Below are 24,255 nucleotides of genomic sequence, written 5' to 3'. Positions count from 1 at the left end.
TGCAAACCCCACTCTCCTAGAGTTGTGATATTGTTGTAAGATCAATTGAGGATGTTTTCATATGAATTCTTGCTCTCCAAGCCCTATATACATGCCTCCAACATATAGGGCTCCCATGCATGCCATAGTGGATCCAAGGTCCCTAGGCTCTTAGCCGTGGAGCCTTGTTCCCTAAGACCCTTGATCTGACATGGATCAAATAATGTCTCTCTACTATCATAACATGAGTTTTAAATTGGCATATTGTTCATGAGTTTGCTTCTTGAACATACTAATGCAAATGTGATTCTCATGTTCAAATTTTGTATAGCATGATTATTTGACAACATTCCACTATGTGTACATATGCTTAAGTGTAAGGGAACTATATGGGAGGGAATACCTCATCCCTTGAAGAAGACCATGTGACAATCTCAAAACAATGCAAAGAACCAAACACACATGGTTGAATTACCCTTACTTGCCAAGGCCAAAGCAAACATTGTTTTTGAGCCACACATGAAAGAGACACTACAAAGCATGTCGGATACATTGAAGGAGTACCACCCTCAATTGTCATGATGAAAAATATTTGCAATATGATTCTGACTCGCATTACAACATTGGACAGTGCAAAACATAATGATGCACTATGGATGAATTTCTTAGATGGAATCAAAGGCCTATGCTATGATCTATCCGGCTAGCCATCCGTGGATGTACTATTTGATTCTATGCCAAATTCACTTTTTTGCCCTCATACTTCATGCAGATGGCCAAAATTTTGACTCCTAAGCTCAAAGAACCCTATATAAAAAGCCTAGCAGTAATGGAAAAAATTTGTGGTGTGTTTGGCCATAGTGATAAAAAATTCTCTGTTGAATATGATTCTTATTGAAATAGAAACGAAGCGGTAGAAAGTTGGAAGCAAGGACTCCAACAGCTCAACCAACAACTACAACTATGAAGACCTCAATATTAGGAATGTTAAGGATGAAATGGCCTAGGAGGAGGGAATGTAAGCAACCATGCCAATAGTAGCAGCCAAATGGACATCATATGCACCACTTTTGTAAATTTTCCATTGTATTTGAGGTTGGTCCTATCAGTTTTTGTCTCAACCTTCGTAAATCTCATTTTGGTGATGTATAAACTAATGCAAGACTCATAAGATTTGGTGCAAGATGGATATGACCTACCACATCTTTAGAGGAGCTATTCCACATAGAGTTCTTAAAATCAAAAGCGAGAAAGAAAAGTTTGATGTAATGTAGTGTCTATATAAGTAAGTCTAAGATTAAAGTAGAATTATTAGAGATAGAGGAATCAAAAGGTGAAGATTCCAAGTTTGTGGTCAAGGATAGTGATTGACATCTTGAGTAGATGATATGGCTTGTGGTGAAGATCAAAGTTTGGGTTTTTAATGAGTGTGATTTGATCTAAGCACAATGCTTTTAGGTTTAAGAGTGTAAAGATCTTTGTTGATGTGCATTTTGGCTCAATTTCTCTAGAGTCTACATACCTAGAGCCCCGTGCATGTTTGGCTCAAATAACACTCCTCGTGGAAGATCAGTCTCATCACGTCATTTAGTGAGTTCGATGCAAAATATTTGGAACGTGAATTTGAGAGTAATGGCCAATCTGCAAGATGCAAGGATGCTACCGACGGTAGGTCAATTTATAGCTTTTCTTTAGCAGTATCAAACAAGTTGAATAAAAGAATTTGTTGAAATAATTTTTGAGAAAGTGGGCCTATTTCATAGGGATTGCATGAACATATATTTGAGAATCTACAAAAGGGAGATGGACTTTATTGTTGCAAAATCTCAAATGTATTTTGATCATATAGTCGTTTCACAATTGAGTGAATGTCTTTGTGAAATTTAAACAGGACATAACAATAATTGGAATGAATTCCAAAATGCTCTTCAAAATGATTATTGGGAGCAAGTTTCTTGTGAGGAGGATGAAAATCTAGTTATGTATGAAATTTTCATGCAAAACTAAAATTTAGAGAGTGAAGATAACGAGAATTTTTTAGATGAATCAAAATACATTTATAACATGATTGGCCAAGAGAACTGGTGATCTCAGATTAAGACGATAGACAACAATAGCGGGATAATCTGGATAAGGGATCCAATTAATATACTAAAAGAGGGTGATTCAGAGGGGGTGTCTAGTTTAGACATCCTTCTTAATCCGTATGAGGATGAGCATCGGCATGTTTTCCAAGGTATGATGATTTGACAAGAGATTACGAGTTATGATTCTTCATGCTCCAAAAACAAAGAGGGTGAAAATATTTTGTCAGAAAATGAGTGCAAGCATGTACGAGTGACATGAAGGATATCTATGAGAATTATTTGGCAGAGGTTGATATACATTTGAAACAAGGAGAGAGGATTGAAGAAGCATAAGTCATCTAAGCAATCTTGTATAACGAGTGAAAAAAGCTATCTATGAGGATTATTTGGCAAGGAAGATAAAAACCATATTTGAAAAGTATGCAAAGTACTATGAAGCAGAGGGTGAAAAAAATTTGAAAGAAGATGGGAGGATTGAAGAGAGTTTTTAAGGATATATGGTGCATATCTCTGAGGGTTCTCTATATGATGAGAGGGGATCTACTAGAAAAGGAGATGCAAATCTTATGAGGCTTTTGGATGGGTTATGGGATGTCCAAGGATGCTGTGGATGTAAGCGGATACCATGAGGTTGGCACAAACTAGTGGATGTGCAGGTTCAGAGGAGTGGACCTCTTGTTGTTCTATGTCCACATACAAAAAAAAGGGATCTAGGATTTCCACTGTATGGGAGAACTAATTCAGAAGATGGGAACTGAACCGAAAAAGATTGGGCAATAAATTTTGGAAGTTTTTGGTCAAAGCTGAGGGCACTTTTTCAAGGAAAAAAGAGTGAGGACTTTTAGATTCAAATAGCTATTCATGTTAATGCCAGCGATCCCCAAGCACCACAAAATGATATTTCCAAAAGGCTCTTAGAATTTTCAAAAGTTTTTCTGATTTGATTTCTATGGATGTGCTTTAAATTTCAAGGCTGCGGGAATTTCATGTAGAGATGGAGAAATTTGGCATTTGGGCATTACAAAAAAAAGGGCTTCGTAATATGAAATGGGGAGTTAAACTGTCTTTGAAAAGTATGCAGAGTTTTATGAAGAAGAGGCTGGCAAACATTTGAAAGAAGATGAGAGGATTGTAGAGAGGTTTTAAGGATATATGGTGCATATGTCTGAGGGTTCTCTATATGATGAGAGTGGTTCTACTAGAAAAGAAGATGAAAATCTTACGAGTCTTTTGGATGGGTTATAGGATGGCCAATGATGCTATGGATATAAGCTGATACCATGAGGTTGGCACAGACTAGTGGATGTGCAGGTTTAGAGGGGGTGGATCTCAAGTTGTTCTATGTCCACATACAAAAAGAAAAGGGATCTAGGATCTCCACTATATGGGTTAACTAATTCAAAAGACGAGAACTGAATCGAAAAAGATTGGGCAAGAAGTAATTGGTGACATTGGAATTTTTGGAATTTTTTTGGTCAAAGCTGAGGGCACCTTTTCAAGGAAAAAAAGAGAGGACTTTTGGATTCAAATATAACTATTCATGTTATTTACAAAGGACCCCGAGCACCATGAAATGATATTTCCAAAAGGCTCTCAGAAATTTCAAAAGTTTTTTTGATTTGATTCTATGGGTGTGCTTTAAATTTCAAGGATACATGAATTTCATGTAGAGATGCAGAACTTTGGCCTTTGGGCATTACAAAAAAGGGTGCTTAATGTTAGAAAGGGTTTGGTAGTATGAAATGGGTAGTTAAGAGCTAATGAAGCCAATGATGGTAGCAAAGGAAGAAGTTGTGGAAGCTTTTGGACCTTTAATTTTCGTGCACAAAGGTCCGCAAAGGTCCGATGGAGACGAAGTTGAAACAAAAAAGCATCCTCGTGCTTTCCCACACACAATTCTTAAAAGAAAAGCAAGAAAGAAATGGCAAAAGTGAAACTTTCCTCTTCCTCTTTGCATGCATCCAAAAGAGCATCTTCTCATGCATCAAAGTCTTTGCAATTTACTCCTATATCCAATTAAAACTCCCAAAGCATACTTAACACAATTAATGATTGAAAGCTGATCTCCTTCATCTTGACCTTCAAACTCCATGAGCCAAAGCTCGTATACCACTTTTAGAAAATGGAGAGGCCATCGCTTTTGAAACACACATAAAGTAACAAGAATAGTCTCATGCAAGGAGTGTTACTTTAGCCGATGAGCCACTAGTTACATTGACTCACAAGAAAGTGAGCTAGAGTATACATTGACAAAAAACTTAACTCTTAAACCCCAAAAACATTGTGCTTAGATTAAATCAAACTCATGCAAAACCCAAGCTATGATCGTCATCACGAGCCATATCATCTACTCATGATATCGATCACTATCCCTGACCACAAGCTTGGAATCTTTGCCTTTCAATCCATCTGTCTATGGTAATCCTATTCTAATTAGAGACCCACTTATATAGACACTCTATTACCAAACTTTGCGTTTTTCTTATTTGGGTTTTCTTGGTTGTGCAAGGAAGGTGGATTAGGTTGCTGGAGATCCCCATTCATGAGCTTGCCATAGGATATGTATAGGCGGTTATAGGTGCTTTGATGCCAAGTTTGTAGTCGTTCTCAACAATTTCTTTGAGCAGTTTATGCCCAATCAACACTCTTTGTTGGTTTATGCATTGTTTTTGGCTCAGTTTTTCTTGAGATTTTGATCTCAGTACGGAGGAGACTTTGCCAGATTTTTCTCGTGAGTCCTTTAGCTTGCTTATAACACTCTTTTGCATTGACCTTATAGTGATTTTTCTGAGTCTCTCGTTGAGATTTGATTTGTACAAAGAATACTTTGCCATTTTTTTTGCAAAAAAATCTCCATAAAATTTCCAGTTTCACTCTCTTACATTTTCTCTTGTTAGTCATTGCTGAAACTTCTGAGAAAGAAGAGTATTATATCAAGATGTTTGATGACACAAAATTCACGATATGGAAGCAGCATATGCTTGATGTCTTTGTCAATAAGGGCCTTGCAACGCCATTGAAAGAGCATAAAGAGGGTGTTTACACTGATGATGAGCGGGAGGAGCTTGATGCTCGTGCTATGGAGACCATTTGTCTGTACCTTGATGAGTCCATTTTCTTTACGATTATGGACAAGACTACTACAAAGGAATTATGGGACTCATTATGCTCAGCTTGGGATGGCACATTGGTAAGAGTGCATAAAGTGTTTTTTTGATGAAGAAGCGTATGTGCTTGAATATGAAAGAGGGTAGTAGTGTCAGTTTGCATTTGAACAACTTCAATAGTATTTTCACATGATCGATGATAAAATGAAAGCCATTTTCTTGCTATGCTCTTTGCCTGTATCATGGGATACGTGTAGCAGTACCATTAGTAACTATGTCCCCCAGGGCAAGTTTATTTTCAATGATGCTACTAGTGCCTTGCTCACTGGACATGGTGAGACATATATGGATCGTGAAAGTAGCCAAAAAAACCATCAATAGAAAAAGAGGTCGTAGTCGCAGTCGCGGTCCTTCTCAGGATCGTAAGAATGCACGGATCAAGAGTCATGGATGTGACATGAGAAACATTGAATGCTACCATTGTCACAAGAAAGGACACATGAAGAAAGATTACCATTTATTGCAAAGAGAAAAGGATAAAGCCATTGTTGTAAGTCTTGCACCTCCTAAAAGAAGTGGGAAGATAGAGGAGCTCAATGCCGTTGAGTCTTTCTAATATAGTCAAGATGACTACGTTGCGCCTTGTGCTTAGACTAGTAGCCATTGAGGACATGAAACTTGTCCAAATGGATGTGAATATGGATTTCCTTCATGGGGATCTTGAAGAGGATGTCTACATGAAGTAGCCGGAGGGTTTTGAAGTCAAACCTAAGAAGCCTAAAAGGGCAGAACTGGTGTGTAAATTGCGTAAGACATTGTATGGACTAAAGCAGGGCTCAAGGTAGTGGTACATAAAGCTTGAAAAGTACATGTAGTCCCAAGGGTATGTAAGGAGCCAAGAAGATAACTGCTTGTATACCAGGAAGTTGGGGCGGTGGTTCACTTATCATTCTAATACTTTATGTTGATGATATCTCATTGTTGGGAAGTCCAAAGATGAGATTGCCATTTTGAAGAGGTCACTTAGCAGGCAATTTGCTATGAAAGGATTTGGGAGATGCAAGTCACTTTCTTGGTATGCGTATCAAGAGGGATAGAGAATGTGGAATACTGTAGTTGTCCCAAGAAACGTATGTCCACAAGGTCTTGCAACATTTTAATATGTAGGGAGGAAAACTATATTGAGTACCCCAATGCAGGCATATGAAAACCTTAGCAAGAATGATGCTCCCAAGTCTAATATTGAGAAAGCAAAGATGGCCAAGGTGCCATATTATTTGGTAGTTGGCAGTTGGCAATCTTGTATGCCATGGGAGCCACGAGACTGGACGTTGCTTTTGCGGTGGGAGTGGTTAGTAGAAAATTTTGGTAGGAAGCATTGGGAAGCGGTGAAGAATATTTTTGAGATATTTGAAAGGTACGATAGACAAGTGCTTATGCTTTAGAAATAGTGATGCATCAATTGTCGATTACACACATGCAGATTATGCAGGTTGTGTGGATTCTAGATGGTCCACATCTAGCTAGGTCTCCAAAATTCTACGTCATCTTCCACCATAGATGCACAGTATGTGGCAGTTTCTGATGCTAGCAAGGAAGCTGTATGGTTAGCTCTCCTAGTGGGAGATCTTGGCATTACTCAGACTCTAGTGTTGTATCGTGATAGTCAGAGTGCGATTGCGTTAGCAATGAGCCCTATGTTTCATTCCAAGTCAAAACACATAGAAGTCCATTATCATGTGATACGAGACATATTGGCTAGCAAGCGCATTGAGCTAATCAAAGTTCATATGGATGACAACTCTGTAGATGCTCTCACAAAGAGCCTATTGTTTGAGAAGTTTTCACATTGCATGGAGATGATGGGTGTAGGGTGAAACCATAGGATTGCTTCACGGTTCTACAGATGTACATACATAGGCCACTTGGGCCACATTGGCCTTCAAGTGGCAGATTGTTTGGGTTCATGCCAACTGGCCGGACATCCATTACATTGACTGTACTAACCTTTTCTATTCTTTTGATTATATAGAACATTATGATTAGTGAGGCATTTCCGAACTCTCATTGATAGCTCCACCAACACTCTGTGTATGCTCTTCTTCTCCCTCGCACTCTGCACGCACCGCACACTCTTCACTGTTTCTTGCTCATGGATCTATGCAAGATGGTAATTTCGCACCCAAGCGTGCGTTTCGATAGCGAAGGCCTCCCTGATTTCTAACCTAAATCCCTTAAGTAGTGCTCCTTGGCTCAACTACCGGACTTGCCATGCATGTTGTACAAGTGGCTTCTAGCCACTGGTCTTGCCATGCAAGTGTCTCCTAGCTTGGTCCTTAATGTTAAAGTAGAGGATTTCTCCATGAGCTATACAAGTGGCATCAAGTAAGTGAGAGCAACTTTTCCAGATGGCAAAATAGCACACCTCAAGGCGTATACATAAGATAATAGGAATGGACACATGGCCATGACTAGAGAGGGTATGCATGGGAGGGAACCAAAAGTCATCCCTAAAAAAATTCTAGGCCATCTTAGTTTTCAAAAAGCATGTTGGAACTCCTAGAAGAATTCCTAGAGGTTCATTTTGCAAGTCTCTTGGCACTACTAGGCTTTGACATTGCCATTGCCGCTATCTTTTGAAACCAATTCAGAGCATTTTGAAGCATTTTCTCTATTTTTCACACAGAGAGAAAATAACATGTTAAGCCTCAAACTTGATTTTTAACCACTCAATAAAGTTCATATGTAGTCAAAATTATATTGTGATGTTTAGAGTTCATTTTTATGATTTTCAAAAATAATTTTGATGAAAACATGACCATATAAGCTAGAGGAGCATCCATGCTATTAACTAGCTCATGCTAAAATGGGGCATCCCTCGGAAACGGAATGCCTTGTGCTACAACCTACAAAGACCACAAAAATTAAGGGAATGAAGGAAGCATTTCATCAATTTAGGCAACACTCTTGTACACATTTATGCCTTCTAAAGGCAAGGCTCTAACAATAGAGGGTATGTATGAGGGTGGTTTAAAGTGTGCCATTGGTTGCATGCAAAGCCAACAAAGTTGAGAAGTTCAACATTTAAAGGAAAGACAAAGGCATGATGTACCAGACATCTAAGTAGGCAAGCTCATCAACCAAAGGGACCAAGACTGAGATTGAAGGATCACCAATTGCATTTCAAACATGATTACTCATAAGTAGTTTAAGTCGAAGACTTGCTTTAACGAGGTAGCTTATTGATTGGAGATAAAGATAAGAGAAAATTGACAACTGAAGTCTTTAAGAATATCCTAACAAGATAACATACTTGGCACACGACTCAACTGCTGCTTTGTGAATCAGGTCTACATTAGAGGTCACTTAGATATGAGGCAAACATACTTGGCACACGACTCAATTGCAGCTTTGTGGATTAGGTCTACATTAGAGGTCACTTAGATATGAGTCAAGCATGGACAAAACACACATTTTATTTAGATAAGTTAGCTAGTAGCACATCTAGGCTGCTATTACACGACATACATATCCTTAATCATTTGGCCTTGAAATGCAGCTCGGTAGAAACATGTAGTCAACACAACTACTCTATTCTTGATTGTCTCCTCCATATCTTCCATCACTAGGACGTCTAGTTTCATGCCTAGGATGCTATGAGTAAGTGAAGGTTCAACGATCAGTAGTGGGTTGGCCACAATCCAAGAGGCAGCTCCTCGGGCACAATGGGCTTGAACGAGATAAGACCCAGGCTTTTAAGTTAAAATCTAGGGTAAAGGGGCCAATATAAGGCCACTTGGCAAATAGAGGGACATTCAATTTGAATAATATGAATTATATGATAGGATTGATAGTTTTCAATGAAATTGATATGAAAAGATAGATCATATCTAGCTCTTGCCATTCCCAATATCATAATATATTTCATTTAAGGTGTCCTTGTTTTGAACCCCTGTATGTTATTGGCCTCATTAGCCTAAAGCATCTGCTGGTTTTCTTAATCGGAGATTTTGCAATTTTAGCTTGATAAACAGTTTTTTTTGGCAAATAGTGGGCTCTGCATGCTTAACCAGTGGGGATCCAACCGTAGCTAAACACGCAAGTTTTGCGCTATGGAAGATGTGGGGATCCGTTCATCCTGGTTTGCGTCAGTCGGGCCATGTACTCTGGCACCTGCGGCAGGTCCAGCTCCTTCCGCCTCTTCATCATGCTCATGCTTCTCGAAGGTGGTTGGAAACAAGGAAAATGAGCAGCAGGAAGATCAAAGCGCCGCAATGGGCTGGACAGCAGAGCAGTTCGACATCGTGACTGCCCTCCTGCGGACACCCCCAAAGCCATTTCCTGTGCATAGGGCACCTCCCCCTCCTCGTTTGCTCCCCAAGCATCGCCCCGTGGGCCTTCCAGCACGTCGCCTGCACCTTCCCAATTTGACTCCCCGCCCTGCCAAGGACAAACTCTTCCTCACTGACCTGGCAGTTCAAATCAGTAAGCTTCCCCCCCACTCGCATGCCTCTCAAGTCCTGCACGGAATTCAACATCTGCTTGTATGTGGCTCGCTCTCAGCAACCGTTCGACACCTTGGACATCTGGGCCTGCCCCTCAGAGCTTTTGAAACTTTAGAATGGCAACAGACGTGCTCCCACCTATGGCCGGATGAGAGAGCGTTGTGTGCTGCCATTGACGTACTTGCAGAAGAAGGAAAGGAAGAGATTGCATGGGACCTTCTGCACACTCATGCTCCAATGTCCTCGTTGGCTTTTGAGGCCCTTGCACGAGGACTCATAGCAGCCAGCCTGCTCAATCGTGCTCTGCTGGTCAAGGAAAAGGCAGAGAGCAGCGGACTAGTATTAAATCAAGGTGTGTATGCTGAGCTAATTCTTCTTGCTAGTCGTCTCTACAAATTCAAGGAAATGAGAAAGTTGGTGCAGGAACTGGGTTATTTTTCAGAGTTACAACTAGGGTTAGAGCACTGCACGTCTATCATGGCTGCATGCCGGAAGGCACAGATGTATGATGCTGTGTTGGGCCTTTTCGAGTGGTGGAAACAAGCTGATTTCGTACCAAATGTCGTGATGTATCAGATTGTTATGACGACTCTTTCAGACCTTGGTAAGTATAGGGATGCTCTGGCTGTGTATTGGGAGATGACAAAGAACGGATGTCCTCCTCATCTTTCCGCTTATGATGCTCTATTTGAGATATGTGCACAGCTAGGGGATGCCTCAAGAGCATTGAAGCTCCTTGCTAAAATGAGGGAGTCAAACATCTCACCAACACACAACATTTACATAAATTTGATCAAGGTTTGCTGTCAGGATGGTAGGCTTGGTAAAGCTAGAGAATTCATTGAGACGATGAGGAAAGAAGGTTTGCCAGTAGAGGACCTGGACAAGTATGCCATTATGAAGTCAAAGAGTTCATGTAAGGCTATTGTGAAAGAAGTTGGCGACTAATTTCTTGGAGGGTAAGGGCATGAATGGTTATGCAGCCCCTGTTTGTTACTGTAAGATGAGGTTAACCTACATCCTTCACCTAGGGCAGCACCTTTTGTCGCTTGTTATTTATAAAGAGGGGATAGATTGTAAAAAAGTGGTATGGATTGCCTCAGAATTTGGGAACCATAGGAACACTAAAAGGTTTCTTGTGATAATGTGCGTATCAGCACATCTTGAAACTTGAAAGGATATACAAGAGCAGCTGCTGGGGAGTGTGTTGAAGGTGATGTGTGGCTTGATGAAATGCAAAACCATGTAGACTGGCTTTGAGGTCAGACATGCAAAATTAGTTGTCAGTGTATGCATGCCTTTGCACCATGTAAAAATTGTTACATGTTAAAGTTTACATTTTTCCGGTTGACTTCCTCAACTACCGTATCACCACGGCATACAGATTATTGAGAACAGGCCCTTTACTCTCAGAGTCTATTCGTTAGATCTTTCAATGTTGGGAGGCACATAGACAGCAGAGATGTATTGAGTAAGTAAAATGGACATTATATCATTCTTCAATGAAATGTAACTTTAATTTGGCTTGTATGATCACAAAGCATAAAACCTATGAGCATGTATATGAGAAATTAGTCCAGCTCAGAGTAGGGGAGGACCCTGCTGGCTAGAATGTTGTTCAAGCATTATCCTGGGGGGTATACATACTGAGCAGCTCTTCAAGTTCTTAAGTAAATTTATTTAATTTTTCTGGATGACAGGAGTTTTCTTTAGTTCTCACTTATGTAAAACTTCTATTTTGCTCCCAGTCTAGTGCAACTGTAGCTCGCCATGTGGATAATAATGCTGTTATCTCTCTCTAGCTCTCAGTTATAAACTTAGTGCTAATTTAGACGCTCATCTTGTGAAGCTAGGACTCCTGTACAAATTTTTGATCCGTTATGTCTGCGAGAAAGGACTCTCATTGCTTGGTATAAAGGTTCTTATGAAAACACGATTGTCCAGCCATGGCACTGAGATTGAATTTGGGCCACAAGAAAAGAGCATGCATGCAGTGTAAGTGGCTGGTATTAGAGAGAAATGTAGGTGTATAGAAAACATCAGCAGTTGGTGGTTGTTGTGAGTTGCATACATGTCCAGCCATGGCACTGAGATTTAATTTGGGCCACAGGTATTAGAGAGAAATGTAGGTGTATGGAAAACATCAGCAGTTGGTGGTCCTTGTGGAAATGCAAACAGCAGATGGCAAGTGAACAGGTGCTGGACATGGGGGCAGTGAGAGGCAGGTTCAGTATATTCGTGGAGTGCAGGCTGGAGAAGTATCTGCCCTGCCCTTGTCAGTTGGTATGTGATGGGATATCGTATGTGTTGTTCGATTGCAGAGAGGGCACAACACTAAGGATGATGGGTGAGCATCCATCAATATGGCAGATTTTGGGCTCCAAAGACCAGGTTAAAAAAACTCAGATATACACTTTGAGATAGTGCGGAATGAGTGGCAGCAAACAAGCTGCAAAAGGAGTCGACATTGGCAGTCACAGACTAGTTAAGTGTTAGTGAGTAGGGCTGTCAATGGATGGTAGAGGGGCCACCCTGTGAGTATAGGAGTGGTATGCATAGTCACAAGGGATGCATTCCGGGACGGGGAACAGGGACCGGGGCTCAAATGGATTTTTAGTGTAAAAAAGAGGGCGGGACGGAAAAGTGGGGACGGGAAGCCCGAAAAAGGGTATCCCCTGTGACTATGGTGGTATGTCTTTTTGGATTTCGGAACACGTTTCAAGGAATAGACAATCACAAGGCGATCTTTCTTAAGCTCTTCTTAGAGGAGCTTTGTGCCAAAAAATTGTTTTTGCTTGTGTTGCTGAGCATAAATGTGAGCAATTGCCCCCCATCGCTGCTCATCTAGCTTCTCCAGATCCTCAAGCTGTATCAAACCACCACTCCAGTTGATTTGCCACTCTGCTTGGTGGCTTGTGCACAGGCGCAAAATTTCCTTGATCATGAGATCAAGAAACGGGAGCTCTAGCAAAGTGTAGATCAGCATGGAACCATCCACTTTTGATTGGCAAGGATCTGCGGATGCCAAAGACTCTAGGGGTTCGACTACCCAGAACTTTCCCAACATCAGAGGCAATGGTTTTAAGGAAATTATTATATTGAAAGGGCAGATGTGGGAGCTTTATCCATACTGGATACAATGCAGGGTTATTTCCCTTGAGAGAGAATTGTCTGTTCCAACAAAACAAACATGAGGGGGATCATCCACTGCCCTGCAAGGGCATTAACCGCCATCAACTCTTCCTTGAGAAGAATGATGTAGGAAGTTTTTTGGAAGGACTTAAACCTGCGTTACCTCAATGCCCTTGACCAGTCAGTTTTCTCTAAACCAGGTGCACAAAACCTCAAGAGGACGGCAAGCCCCACAGACCATCCAATCAAAAGCTGCACTGTGGCATACTTGGGACTAGTGCTTCCTCCAACTACTCACCTTGGAGCAGCTTCTCAGCTTGACAATGGTGGGAGGCCGGTATCGTTTTGAGACCATCCAATCAAAAGCTGCACTGTGGCATACTTGGAGTAGTGCTTTCTCCAACTACTCACCTTGGAGCAGCTTCTCAGCTTGACAATGGTGGGAGGCCGGCATCGTTTTGAGAAGCGCCTTGAGCCTGCAGCGGTCTTCCTATGGCAATGACCAATGGCGCGGCATGCTGAAAAGCCGGGGGAGGCTGAAGAGGCAGGTGTTCGCAGAGAGGACGGGGGTGGGATCAGCTTCTCCAGAAAGATGGTGGGGTTGCTGTGTCAGTAAAAGGGTTTGTACAGTGTCCAAATAGCTTTGATGAAGTTTGATAGTTGAGTGTGGTCTCCGAGGCCCCAAGAATCATTCCATGCAAAGTGTTGACTTTTCCCCATCGGGAAAGGAACTGGCAGCAGAGGAGAGTACATTGGGGTGAGAGTTGAAAGCTGCATATGTTGTGGTACTAAGGTGAGTAGGTGGCAGAGGTAATATCCACTATTGCGTGGCTATAATAGCATCAATCGTGTCACAGAGTCTGTCAGCAGCAATCTCCAATTTCCAATCTTTTAGGATGCAGATCGAACCCTTATGTCACTTCATATGTGTCAACAGCTGCATAGATATTACTCATCAAGACATGGGCTGCAGCATCCTTATCGCCCAATTCTGCAGCATTCTCAAAGGCCCACCTCCCAAGCATCGAGTCTCTGTAGTTTTGACAAGCACCTAATATCATGAGCCACACGTTAAAGTTGGCATGAAATGGCATTTCCTTACTTATTAGTACTGCTTTGTCTAAACGACCAGCACGGCCAAAAAGATCAATCAAACAAGTATGGTGTTCTACCCTTAAGATGGTCCTCATGGTCGTAATCATGGTCTCAAAGTACATTTGGGCCTCATCCAACAATCCCGTATGAATGCATGCATCAAGCACAATGCTAAAAGTCACCAAGTCTGGCTCAATGCATTCCTCTATCAGCTTCACAAATGACTTGACAACCAACTCATCCTTCCCTGACTGAGAATATCCTGCTAGTAATGCATTCAGGGTTGCCACATTGCTATCTGGAAGCTCATCGAACAAATCCTGCGCTTCTGCAAGCATTCCAAAAGCGGCATACATGCCTACTAAGGCAGTGCCAAGAACCATATCAATGTTCAATGGCCCATCCCTAGCTATGTCAACATGTATTTCTTGGCCCTTGCATGAGGCTCCTAAGCTGCTACAGGCTTTTATTATGGAAGCAAAAGTGAACACATCTGGTGTCATGCCAATGCTGCACATCTGCTCAAAACATCTCAGAGCTTCATCAAAAAGCTCATGCTGGGTGTATCCTGCAATCAGTGAATTCCAAGAGACTACATCCCTGAACGGAAGCCTATTGAATATCTCCCGTGCTTCTGCAAGCATGCCACACTTTGCAAACATATCAAGTAAGGAGTTGGCAGTGACAGTGTCTCTTTCTAAAAACCGATCATTCAAAATCTTAGCATGTATCTGCTGGCCCTCATATGGAGCACATAAGCTGCCACAGGCTTTACAAATGCAAGCATAAGTGAATGCATCTGGCAAAAACCCTACATCTTGCATCAATTTGTAATAGCGTAGAGCCTCCTCACCCTGCCCATGTTGGACATAGCCTGAGATTAGCACATTCCATGAGATTGAATCCCTAATAGAAGGCTTGTCAAACACTCCTTGTGCTCTTGTAGATGAATGGCATTTCATGTATGCATCTATTAATGCATTGGAAAACACTGTATCCTTTTCCACCGACAAATCCTCCCCACAAACTTGAGAATGTATTTTGATTGTTTTTTGTAAGGCTGTTTTGCTGCCACAGGCACTCAATCCTGCGACAAAAGTAAATATATTTGGACAAATACTCTCACACTGCATTCTTTCAAAATAAATCATAGCCTCTTCATCACGCCCATCTTGTGCATACCCTCCCACAATCAGAGTCCAAGATGCTACATCTCGAGCTCGAAGCTTGTTGAAGACTGCCTCAGCTTTCCCAACTGCACCACATGTGACGTACATATCCATCAATGCATTTGCAAGCACTTTCCCCTTTTCCCCGAAAACCTGCTGGTTGCTTTGAGCATGTACTTGTTGGCCTTTGCTCAAAACTTGTAAACTGCCACATGCCTTCAGAATACAAGCAAAGGTTACCACGGATGGTAGCAAGCCTTCACACTGCATTCTTTCAAAGCATATGATAGCCTTGTCCCACATGTCATAGTGAGTATACGCTGTCATAAGCGTATTCCATGAAACCACATCTCGAATTTCTATATCCTGGAACACTTTCTGAGCACTACCAAGTAGACCACACTTAGCATACATATCCATCAATGCATTGGAGACAAGAATGCTTTTTCCTAACAAATTCTCTTTAACAATCTGAGCATGCAGTTCGTGACCCCTAATTGCTGCCTCAGTGATGCCACAAGATTTCAAGATACAAGCAAATGTGACAGAATTTGGATGGAGACCCTTGTTTTCCATCTCCTTCATATACTCAAATGCTTCCTTGCAAAGACCATGTTGAATGTGCCCTCCAATAAGCACATTCCAGGTGACAATATCCTGAACAGGAAGTTTGTCAAATACTTCTCGTGCTTTTTCCAAGGAACCACACCTAGCGTACATATCAAGCAACACAGTACCCACAACAACATCCTGTGCCAACAAGCCGCTCTTGTCAAGTTGAGCATGTATGAGTTGTCCCTTGTCCATTGCACCTCTACTGGCACACAGCTTTAATATGCGGGTAAAAGTTTCTGCACTTGGAGACAGACCATGACATTGCATTTCATAAATACAAGAAATTGCTTTGTCCAGATGCCCATCCTCCACATAAGCAGAAATTAACCCATTCCATAAGACACCACTGGGTAATGGAGGTTCAGTAGACATTGTTTCAACTTTCAAAGGTCTCCCATCTGCAGCATATGAGTTGAACAAACTATTCCCAGCACCTTTGTATAAATCTCGTTGGGCAGAATCATCAAGTGGTAGTCTGCCTCGTCGCATATATTTGCATGCCTTGGATGAGGGATCAGGAAAGTTAGTTTCCAAACCTTTCCCTCTAGAAATCTTGTGAAAGTCAGGCTCTCCACCCTGTTGTGCTTGATGGTGAATTCCCAGAGAGTTAGTTTCCAAACCATCCCCTTTAAAAATCTTGTGAAAGTCCTGCTCACCATCCTGTTCTTGTTGTGCTTGATGGTGAATTCCCAAAGTAGCAACATTCCAAAAGGCGAAACTGTGTACTGAAATTTCTGCATAAGTTTTTTGTATTTTAGCAAGTCTGGCATGTCTGCCATACATACAAGCTCAGCTGCTGACTAATAAGGGGTGACACTTATATGAAGCTGGCACACCATTTTCGATGTCCAGCTGCCATTGGAGAATGTTGATTTTCTTGCATTCGGTTCATCAGAGGCGCTTTGCCTGATTTGAATCCTTCCAGTAATCATTCAAGCATCTGTTGCACCTTGAGTGATGCATTGCAGGAGACCTCAAGTGACACTTAATGTCTTGTATTGCTAAAGGAATAACTCTAGAAACGACCCAATAGGTGGATGTTGGACAGCGACGGACGCAGGCGGTCAGACGGGAGAGGAGAGGGCAAGTACTAGTATTTTTTTGGGAAAATTACACCCCTCTAATTTGAGGAAATTCCCAAAATACCCTTGTATCTATTTTAGCTGGATTGTTCACTATTTCCTACTTTTTATTCTTTTTTGACAATGTATATCCATTTTTTAGTGCTCAGCATGTAATTTGTCACAAATTACTTCCCAAAAAAAGACAATTATGTCTAAAAATAATGAAGCAATTCATCTCCAAAGCCTACATAACCAGCTCAAATTCTATTTTTAGTATCTTGTATTCATAGACAGTCAGTCTTCTTATGAAAAGCTACGATTTTTTAAAGGGAAAATTACCAAAATACCCCTCTAATTTGTGGAAATTCCCAAAATACCCTTCAAATTTTCCAAAATTCCCAAAATACCCCTCACATTTTGTCAAAAATTCCCAAAATGCCCTTCAAATTTTCCAAAATTCCCAAAATACCCCTAGTTGTGAGAGTAAATTTATCCAAACATAAAAAAAATTGTAGCCTTTCATAAGAAGACTGATTGTCTATGAATACAAGATACTAAAACTAGAATTTGAGCTGGTTATGTAGGCTTTGGAGATTAATTGCTTCATTATTTTTAGACATAATTGTCTTTTTTTGGGAGGTAATTTATGACAAATTACATGCTAAGCACTAAAGAATGGATATACATTGTCAAAAAAGAATAAAGATTAGGAAATCGTGAACAATCCAGCTAAAATAGATACAAGGGTATTTTGGAAATTTTTGAAATTTGAGGGGTATTTTGGGAATTTCCACAAATTAGAGGGGTATTTTGGTAATTTTCCCTTTTTTAAATTTTTGGATAAATTTACTCTCACAACCAGGGGTATTTTGGGAATTTTGGAAAATTTGAAGGGCATTTTGGGAATTTTTGACAAAATATGAGGGGTATATTGGGAATTTTTGAAATTTGAAGGGTATTTTGTGAATTTCCAAAATTAGAGGGGTATTTTGGTAATTTTCCCTTTTTTTTGGGTAATAAAAGGGTGATAACTCCTCAACGAAATAGCTTTGGCAAGGTGGTTTAGCGCAAACACTATTTTCTTCGGCAACATGTCGCGTTCGACTCGAGTTGGTGGGGGTGTTGCTTTTGACCTCTAGACTCGACGACTGAGTATTATGTAGTTGCGATAAAGGCCAATGAGGCTCTTTACTTGGTAAAAGCCTAATATGCTATCCGAGTTCCTTGGCATGATCTGGGCCATTGCCTTTCACTCAAATCAGATGGCCTTAAATAATGCTCGCCTATCAACTCCTTGCGTACACATTAATGGTAAATTAATCACTATTCCCTCCCATCTCACCTCCGCCTTCAAGTCTTCAACTCGACAACATATACTCTCTCTCTCTCTCTCTCTCTCTCTCTCTCTCTCTCTCTTCTCTTCTCTTGCAAATTGTGATACTTTATCTCATACCCTTCGCATATAAGCTACCATGATGATATGAGATAGTGAGCTGAGCACTTGAACTTTTGTATAGTCCAAAGCACATGAAGGAGAGTAAACTGAGGATTTGGAAGCACATCTTGAGCTTTTGATGCTGCACAAGTCCAGTTACTATGGTAGACCCCTTGGACACAACTTATCCCCATGTTTTTGGGGAGGAGCATGGTTAACCGAAGATTCCGTTTCCACTTCAATAACCTCTCACCATGGTTGCACTTGTAGCCATGTGCGAGGGCTTTCAACGTCGACCATAACAAGAAATTGTAACTATCTCTCTCTCTCTCTCTCTCTCTCTCTCTCTCTCTCTCTCCCCAACCCCCCCTTGCAAATTGCACGATAATAGAATCTCCAAATATCTACCATACCAAGATACATAGCAATAGGCGAAGAGAATTGGCCCTGATTTTGTCGTTCGTTCATGTGGATAAATTAAACAATAGGTATTGGTTTGCAATGCTCACATATTCCGGGTTGGAGATGTTACAAGATTGGGCACCCTCATAATGGTTAATTATTGTGCTGTATTTCTATTTTTACTAATGGTGAGTTGATGCTGTGTAGATTGGAACTCTTGGAGTTGAGGAGAAGGCGTTGGCAATAAATTATCCTTGCCAGTTTTTGTTTGCATAGTGTTATGGTTTATTTTTCCAATAAGCCACTATGGCTCGCTTGTAAATAATTAGTGAGAACTCACCCTAAAGAGGGCCATGCAATAAGTGGTAGCCACCACGTAAAGAGTAAAGTGGATCTAAGTGTACAGAAGGTCCTCCAATTTTTGGCACCAATAAACAATATCAAATATTAAATGCCAAACTCCACAAGAGGTGCCGTGGAGTTTGGGGCTACAATCTTTAGGCCATTGATTTGCAAGATTCCTCTCTCTCTCTCTCTCTCTCTCTCTCTCTCATGCTATGTTATGTAGTGCTATGTACTCTCTAATCTTGTCTACATCATCTTCCCCTTACAATCTTTCACTATCAAGTCTATACTTGTGCGTGCGTGCGTGCGTGCGTGTGTGTGTGGTGTCATAGTTTAGGAGTATGTACTTGGGTTTTAGGAGAGATGGTGAGAGGTTGAGAGATAAGTGTGTGAGCAATTGGAATTGTGGAAGCAACCGTTATCCCCTTCTCCTCCCAAAGTGGTGTGAGAGATTCTGGTTCGAGGGAATCTACAATCAAATTCAAATTTTAAGGAGCAAATTGCAAATTTGTTGCATCAAGTTCAAATCAATGCTAATCGGTGACTAATTGGCAAATCGATCGATTAATTTTGCTTATTGACGATCAAGACTTGATATGTCAAGTCTTGAATTCAATTTGATGGCTAAGTTTTATGGATTATGAAATCAAAATGGCAAGAGTCAAAGAAGCAAGAGGTTTCCTAGATTTTGAAGAAGCAGTGATCAAGAATTGGGCATTGAAGTGCTTTAATAAGTTTTGGAAAGATTTGGTTTTGGCTTAAGCAAGGAATTTATGAAGGCAAACCTCGAGATTAGAGGAAGGATTAACCAAGAAGGTGGCTTGTGAGATCCTTCGAGGCTTTCTTAGAAGGGGAATTGAAAATTGTAAGCTCGAGTACCATTGGGATATCACAAGGAGGCAATTTGAGGGTCCGACAACGACGACCGTGGGAGAGCTCCTTGGCATGCAAGGGAGCATCACCATCGACCATCACCAAATCCTATAGAAACGACATCAAACCGATCTCCCTGCCGTTGAGGCACTTTTCCCTTCTACCTCGCGGCCCGAAAGCACTTGTAAAAGTCGCCATGGCCCTCTCTCTTTCTCACATTGTCGGCCCTATTCCTGCTCGTTGCCTGCGATGTCACGTAGGGCATCTTCAAACCAATTTTTATCACTTTAAAAGGTGTGGCCTCAATTTAATATTCTTAGTTGACCGCCCAAGGAATTTTAGTCCTTAAGAAGGTAGTCACCCCCTCCTTGGTTCAAAGTTTTTGGTTGACCACCGAGCACAAGAAGAAAAATAAATAAATATTTCTTCATTTCCTTGGCCACCTACCATCAAAAACCTTGTTTGCCCCGCTTCACCTTGTTCAGACAACTTCAAAAATCCTTTGCCGGAACATACCTGTAAAAACTTCATCCAAATCCCTTCAACCTTGGATCGTCAAAAACTCCTCAATCTTTACAATTTACACTGATCAAGGATCTTGGCGATCGACATTTCTCATTCAAAATATATCGTGAGCACAAAATTCTTTGCCGATTGCCATTGCCATTGGGAATGAGGGAGTTCGAATGCCAGACAAAATTTCAAATTTTGCACAGATCAACTGCTCAATTGATCACCAAAATCTCAGCGGTGCCTAGATACTGCACTCTCGGACTAGATGCCATCATCAACCATCGAGCTTATAAATTAGTTTATTTATTTCCTTTATTTTCTCATTATTTTTCATACCAATCATTTACACATGCATACATAGCCGTTTTTATGTGTGTGTGTGTGTGTGCGTGTGCGCGCGTGTGTATGTATGTATATATATATATATATATATATATATATATATATATATATATATATATATATATATATATATATATATATATATATATATATATATATATATATATATATATATATAAAGTGAAAAGAGAAATAATCAAAGAAGAAGAGAGAAAAAAACGCCATCATGGTCTATTTTCCACATCCACCTACTATTGCTGAATAGCTCGCAAGTTTCCATCAATCACTTGCATATGAACATATGCGAAGGCAAGAACTAGAAGATAAGATGTGCACACTTCCCGCACTGAATCTGCACCTCCTCAAAAGAAAAATAAATCTAGCAAAAAATATTTCATGTTTAAAGATTTTGTGTTCTAAAGATGCCAACACGGTACTGGCATGGGTTAGTCAACTAGACAACTACTTCCATGATGAAGACTTCTCCGAGCATGACATGGTCAAGTGTGCATCAAATCATCTTACTGGTAGGCACTATGGTGGAATGCCATCAAATAGCATGGTAGAAGACCTCACACTTGGCATGCATTCAAGAAGTTGTTTTTATCCCATTTCTTACCCACACAGTATAAAGCTAAAGCAAGTCGCTAATGGAATTTACTTCACCAAGGTAGAAATGAAGATGTACATGCTTACACATACCATTTTTGGAACTTCCTCATTCAGCTTCAAGCTATCGAACATGTCAGTCATATGAAACTAAAGCGTAAGTATATATATGGGCTAGCACTCCAAATTGGTATTGAAGTGGACATGTTTGAGCCAGATTCATTGTCAAAGGCCATCAATTTGGCACTCAATGCGGAGACAAAGAATGCCAGACATCAACGTAGAGATGCCTAGACCAAACAACACAAAGCAGGTACAATGCTTTATGGGACACTGTGGTTATTACATGAGGTTCATCCACATGTATGCAACCATTGCTCAACCCTTGTATAGGCTTATAGTAGTCTTTGAATGGACGGAGGAGTGTGAGGAGTCATTTCAAAAGTTGAAGAGAGTCTCATATCGGCTCCAGTATTAAAAGCACCAGATTAGGAAAAGATCTTTCATGTTCATATTGATGCTTCAACATTTTCTATAGGATGCATCTTGGCTCAGCCAAGAGAAGGAAATATGGACTTCCTAGTCTGTTATATTAGCAAACAGCTTAACAATGTTGAAAAGAACTACACTACCACTGAGAGAGAAGGGCTAGGGATGATATATGCTATTAAGAAATTTCAGTATTATCTCCTTGTAAACCAATTTGTGTTTTTTACTGACCATCAAGCCCTCTTATACCTTGTAAACAAACCATGCAATAGCAAACACATTATACGATGGTTTGTCATATTGCTAGAGTTTGATTTTACAATAGTGGTTAAAAAAAGAAAGACACATCTTCAAGAAAATCATCTTTCTAGATTGCCAAATAGAAAAGCTCCAGAAGGTGTAGATGATGACATCCCTGATGCATATCTTTTCCATGTTGAAATGGTACCCAGGTGGTCTCAAGAGATAGTTTGTTTACTGTACTATGGAGGAGAGTTCGATAGGACTGAGCAAGAATTCAAACAACAGACGCTTTGGCAATCCAAGAATTTTCAATTAATTGACAGACATTTGTATCATTTAGCTCATAAAACATTTCTACAATTATTCATAAGTTCAAAAGAGTACGATTGCTATCTATCTTTTAGAAGCACATGTTCAAGACTTGGCATTCCATTGCTTACAGACGAAAACATATCAGTGCTTGAAACAATTAGGAGTTTATTGGCCAAATATGTATGCTCATGTTTATGAGTATGTTACTAATTGTGTTACATGCAGATCTACACCACCAGTAGAACATGCAACACACCCTCCTCTTGCACATCATTAATTCTTCCATGCATTCACTGGTATGCATGTAGGGCTACACTACATGGCTTGCATTAGCACAATGTTGATACCCATGCACAACACTTACCCTAGGGCAATACACCTTCATTCACGAGGACTCCAACTAGTAGGGGTGAGGCATTGTCAATGCGGACCCACAACAAGCATAAAAGAGTGCAAAAAAGGGCATTAATTTCTATGATTTTGAGTTTTTGTGTTTGATTGCGGAAATTTTTGGTGAAGCCGAGTACTCATGCCCTTATTTAACTTGATTTTACAGATATATGAGGATAAATGCCAAAAATAAGTCTTTAGGTGTGTGTATATATGTAAAAATAGCAAGTTTTTAAGCTAAAATATGATAAAAGAGAGCAATCTGGCCAAAAATATTGCAAATAAATATACATAGTAGCTTAACGTGTTTTTTGAGTTATTTTGAATTATTGGTGTTTTTCAAAATTGATTTTCATTTTTCTTTTTATTTTTGTAAATTTTTGAAGAAAAAACAAAGAAAAATAAAAAAAGTAGGTGAGATGGTGACGCAACGACAATAGAAAAATATAGGTGCAATTAGCAAGTCAAGGGCAACATATGGTGAAGTGGGGGTGGAATTTTTTATTTCACGTTGTAGAAAGTCCAATCCGACTAATTTTCGAGGAAAATGATAATTTTTTTGGAAGTTGGGAAAATGAAGTCCAAATCAAGAAATTTTTGAGCCTAAAGTGCATTTTGTGACGAGTTAGAAGCACATGTCAAATTTTGTAGCAAGTGGTTCTTGGACACTTGATATAAGAAATTTTGACCCCACTTACTAGCTCATTTTCACTATTCACACTTAGAGAGAGCTTGAGAGACCTAGAATGCGTAGATCTTCTACGGATTTGTACGATGCCCACGACACAGTGTTTGACACCAGATATGAGAGGTAGGCTCATTACCATGTGCTCTTCATGCTCAATGCTAACGTCAATGCAAAAAACTAACAAAAGCGGCAATGTGGCATCGATGAGAGTAGAGAGTGAAACGGGACCGTAACTCAATGACTACTAGCCCACTAGCTACAAGACTTGATAAGGGGTTGACCCTAAGCTAAATGGGCATGTCTATGCCCTTCCATACCAGTTTAGGTCAGAAATAAAAACTATTAACATTCCCGAGCACTACAGAAGACAATATGAGACAAGTCACCATAATGGCACGAAACTTCATAGGTAGGTGTCTCTCAAGGTTGTGTACAAGTCCATGTAACTTCCTCCATAAGCAATCTACCAAAAGCGGGTCAAAACATCGATCTCAACTTCGGACATGCAAAGCGTCACTTGGCTCTCACGGCTAGATGGAGCATCCGTTTGCCACCAAATTTCATGAGCAGCATCGACATACCTTTGACAATCAAGACATGTGGTCAAACATCAAGAAAAGTCATCGTAGGCTCATCACCCAATTAAAAGACGCTTTCAAAGCAACAAATCATCAAGGACATAAGTAAGTTTGAAGGCTACACCGACAGCATGGAAAGGTGCCCCACAACATCTACAAGCTTAGGTGATCAAGCTCAAATGAATCATCGCGGAAAGTCATCTCCAAGAGCGGAAATCAACTTCAGAGTCCAAAGTACCAAATGAGGAGTTTCTAAGCTAAACTAATGAATTTTAAAAGTTGA

General features: G+C 40.4%; 2 protein-coding genes across 2 annotated transcripts; one reads left to right on the top strand and one right to left on the bottom strand.

Moving 5' to 3' along the window:
* Window positions 1–9,226: 9,226 nt before the first annotated feature.
* LOC147433573 (pentatricopeptide repeat-containing protein At2g01860-like) lies at window positions 9,227–11,306 on the top strand. Its single transcript, XM_086490243.1, has one exon. The coding sequence runs from the start codon at window positions 9,286–9,288 to the stop codon at window positions 10,624–10,626; it is 1,341 nt and encodes a 446-aa protein (XP_086346369.1). The 5' UTR covers window positions 9,227–9,285; the 3' UTR covers window positions 10,627–11,306.
* A 1,445-nt stretch (window positions 11,307–12,751) lies between these two features.
* On the bottom strand, window positions 12,752–16,800 carry LOC147433572 (pentatricopeptide repeat-containing protein At2g33680-like). Its single transcript, XM_086490242.1, has one exon. The coding sequence runs from the start codon at window positions 16,470–16,472 to the stop codon at window positions 13,722–13,724; it is 2,751 nt and encodes a 916-aa protein (XP_086346368.1). The 5' UTR covers window positions 16,473–16,800; the 3' UTR covers window positions 12,752–13,721.
* Window positions 16,801–24,255: the final 7,455 nt, after the last annotated feature.

This window comes from Adiantum capillus-veneris, chromosome 19 (genome assembly GCF_014529385.1).
Source record: "Adiantum capillus-veneris isolate H3 chromosome 19, ASM1452938v2, whole genome shotgun sequence".
Lineage (NCBI taxonomy): Eukaryota > Viridiplantae > Streptophyta > Polypodiopsida > Polypodiales > Pteridaceae > Adiantum > Adiantum capillus-veneris.
This window is presented reverse-complemented; position numbering and strand designations above follow the sequence as displayed.

Coding starts and splice junctions, on each gene's coding strand:
- LOC147433573 (XM_086490243.1), top strand. CDS start 9,286: ATGGAAGATGTGGGGATCCGTTCATCCTGGTTTGCGTCAGTCGGGCCA.
- LOC147433572 (XM_086490242.1), bottom strand. CDS start 16,472: ATGTATGGCAGACATGCCAGACTTGCTAAAATACAAAAAACTTATGCA.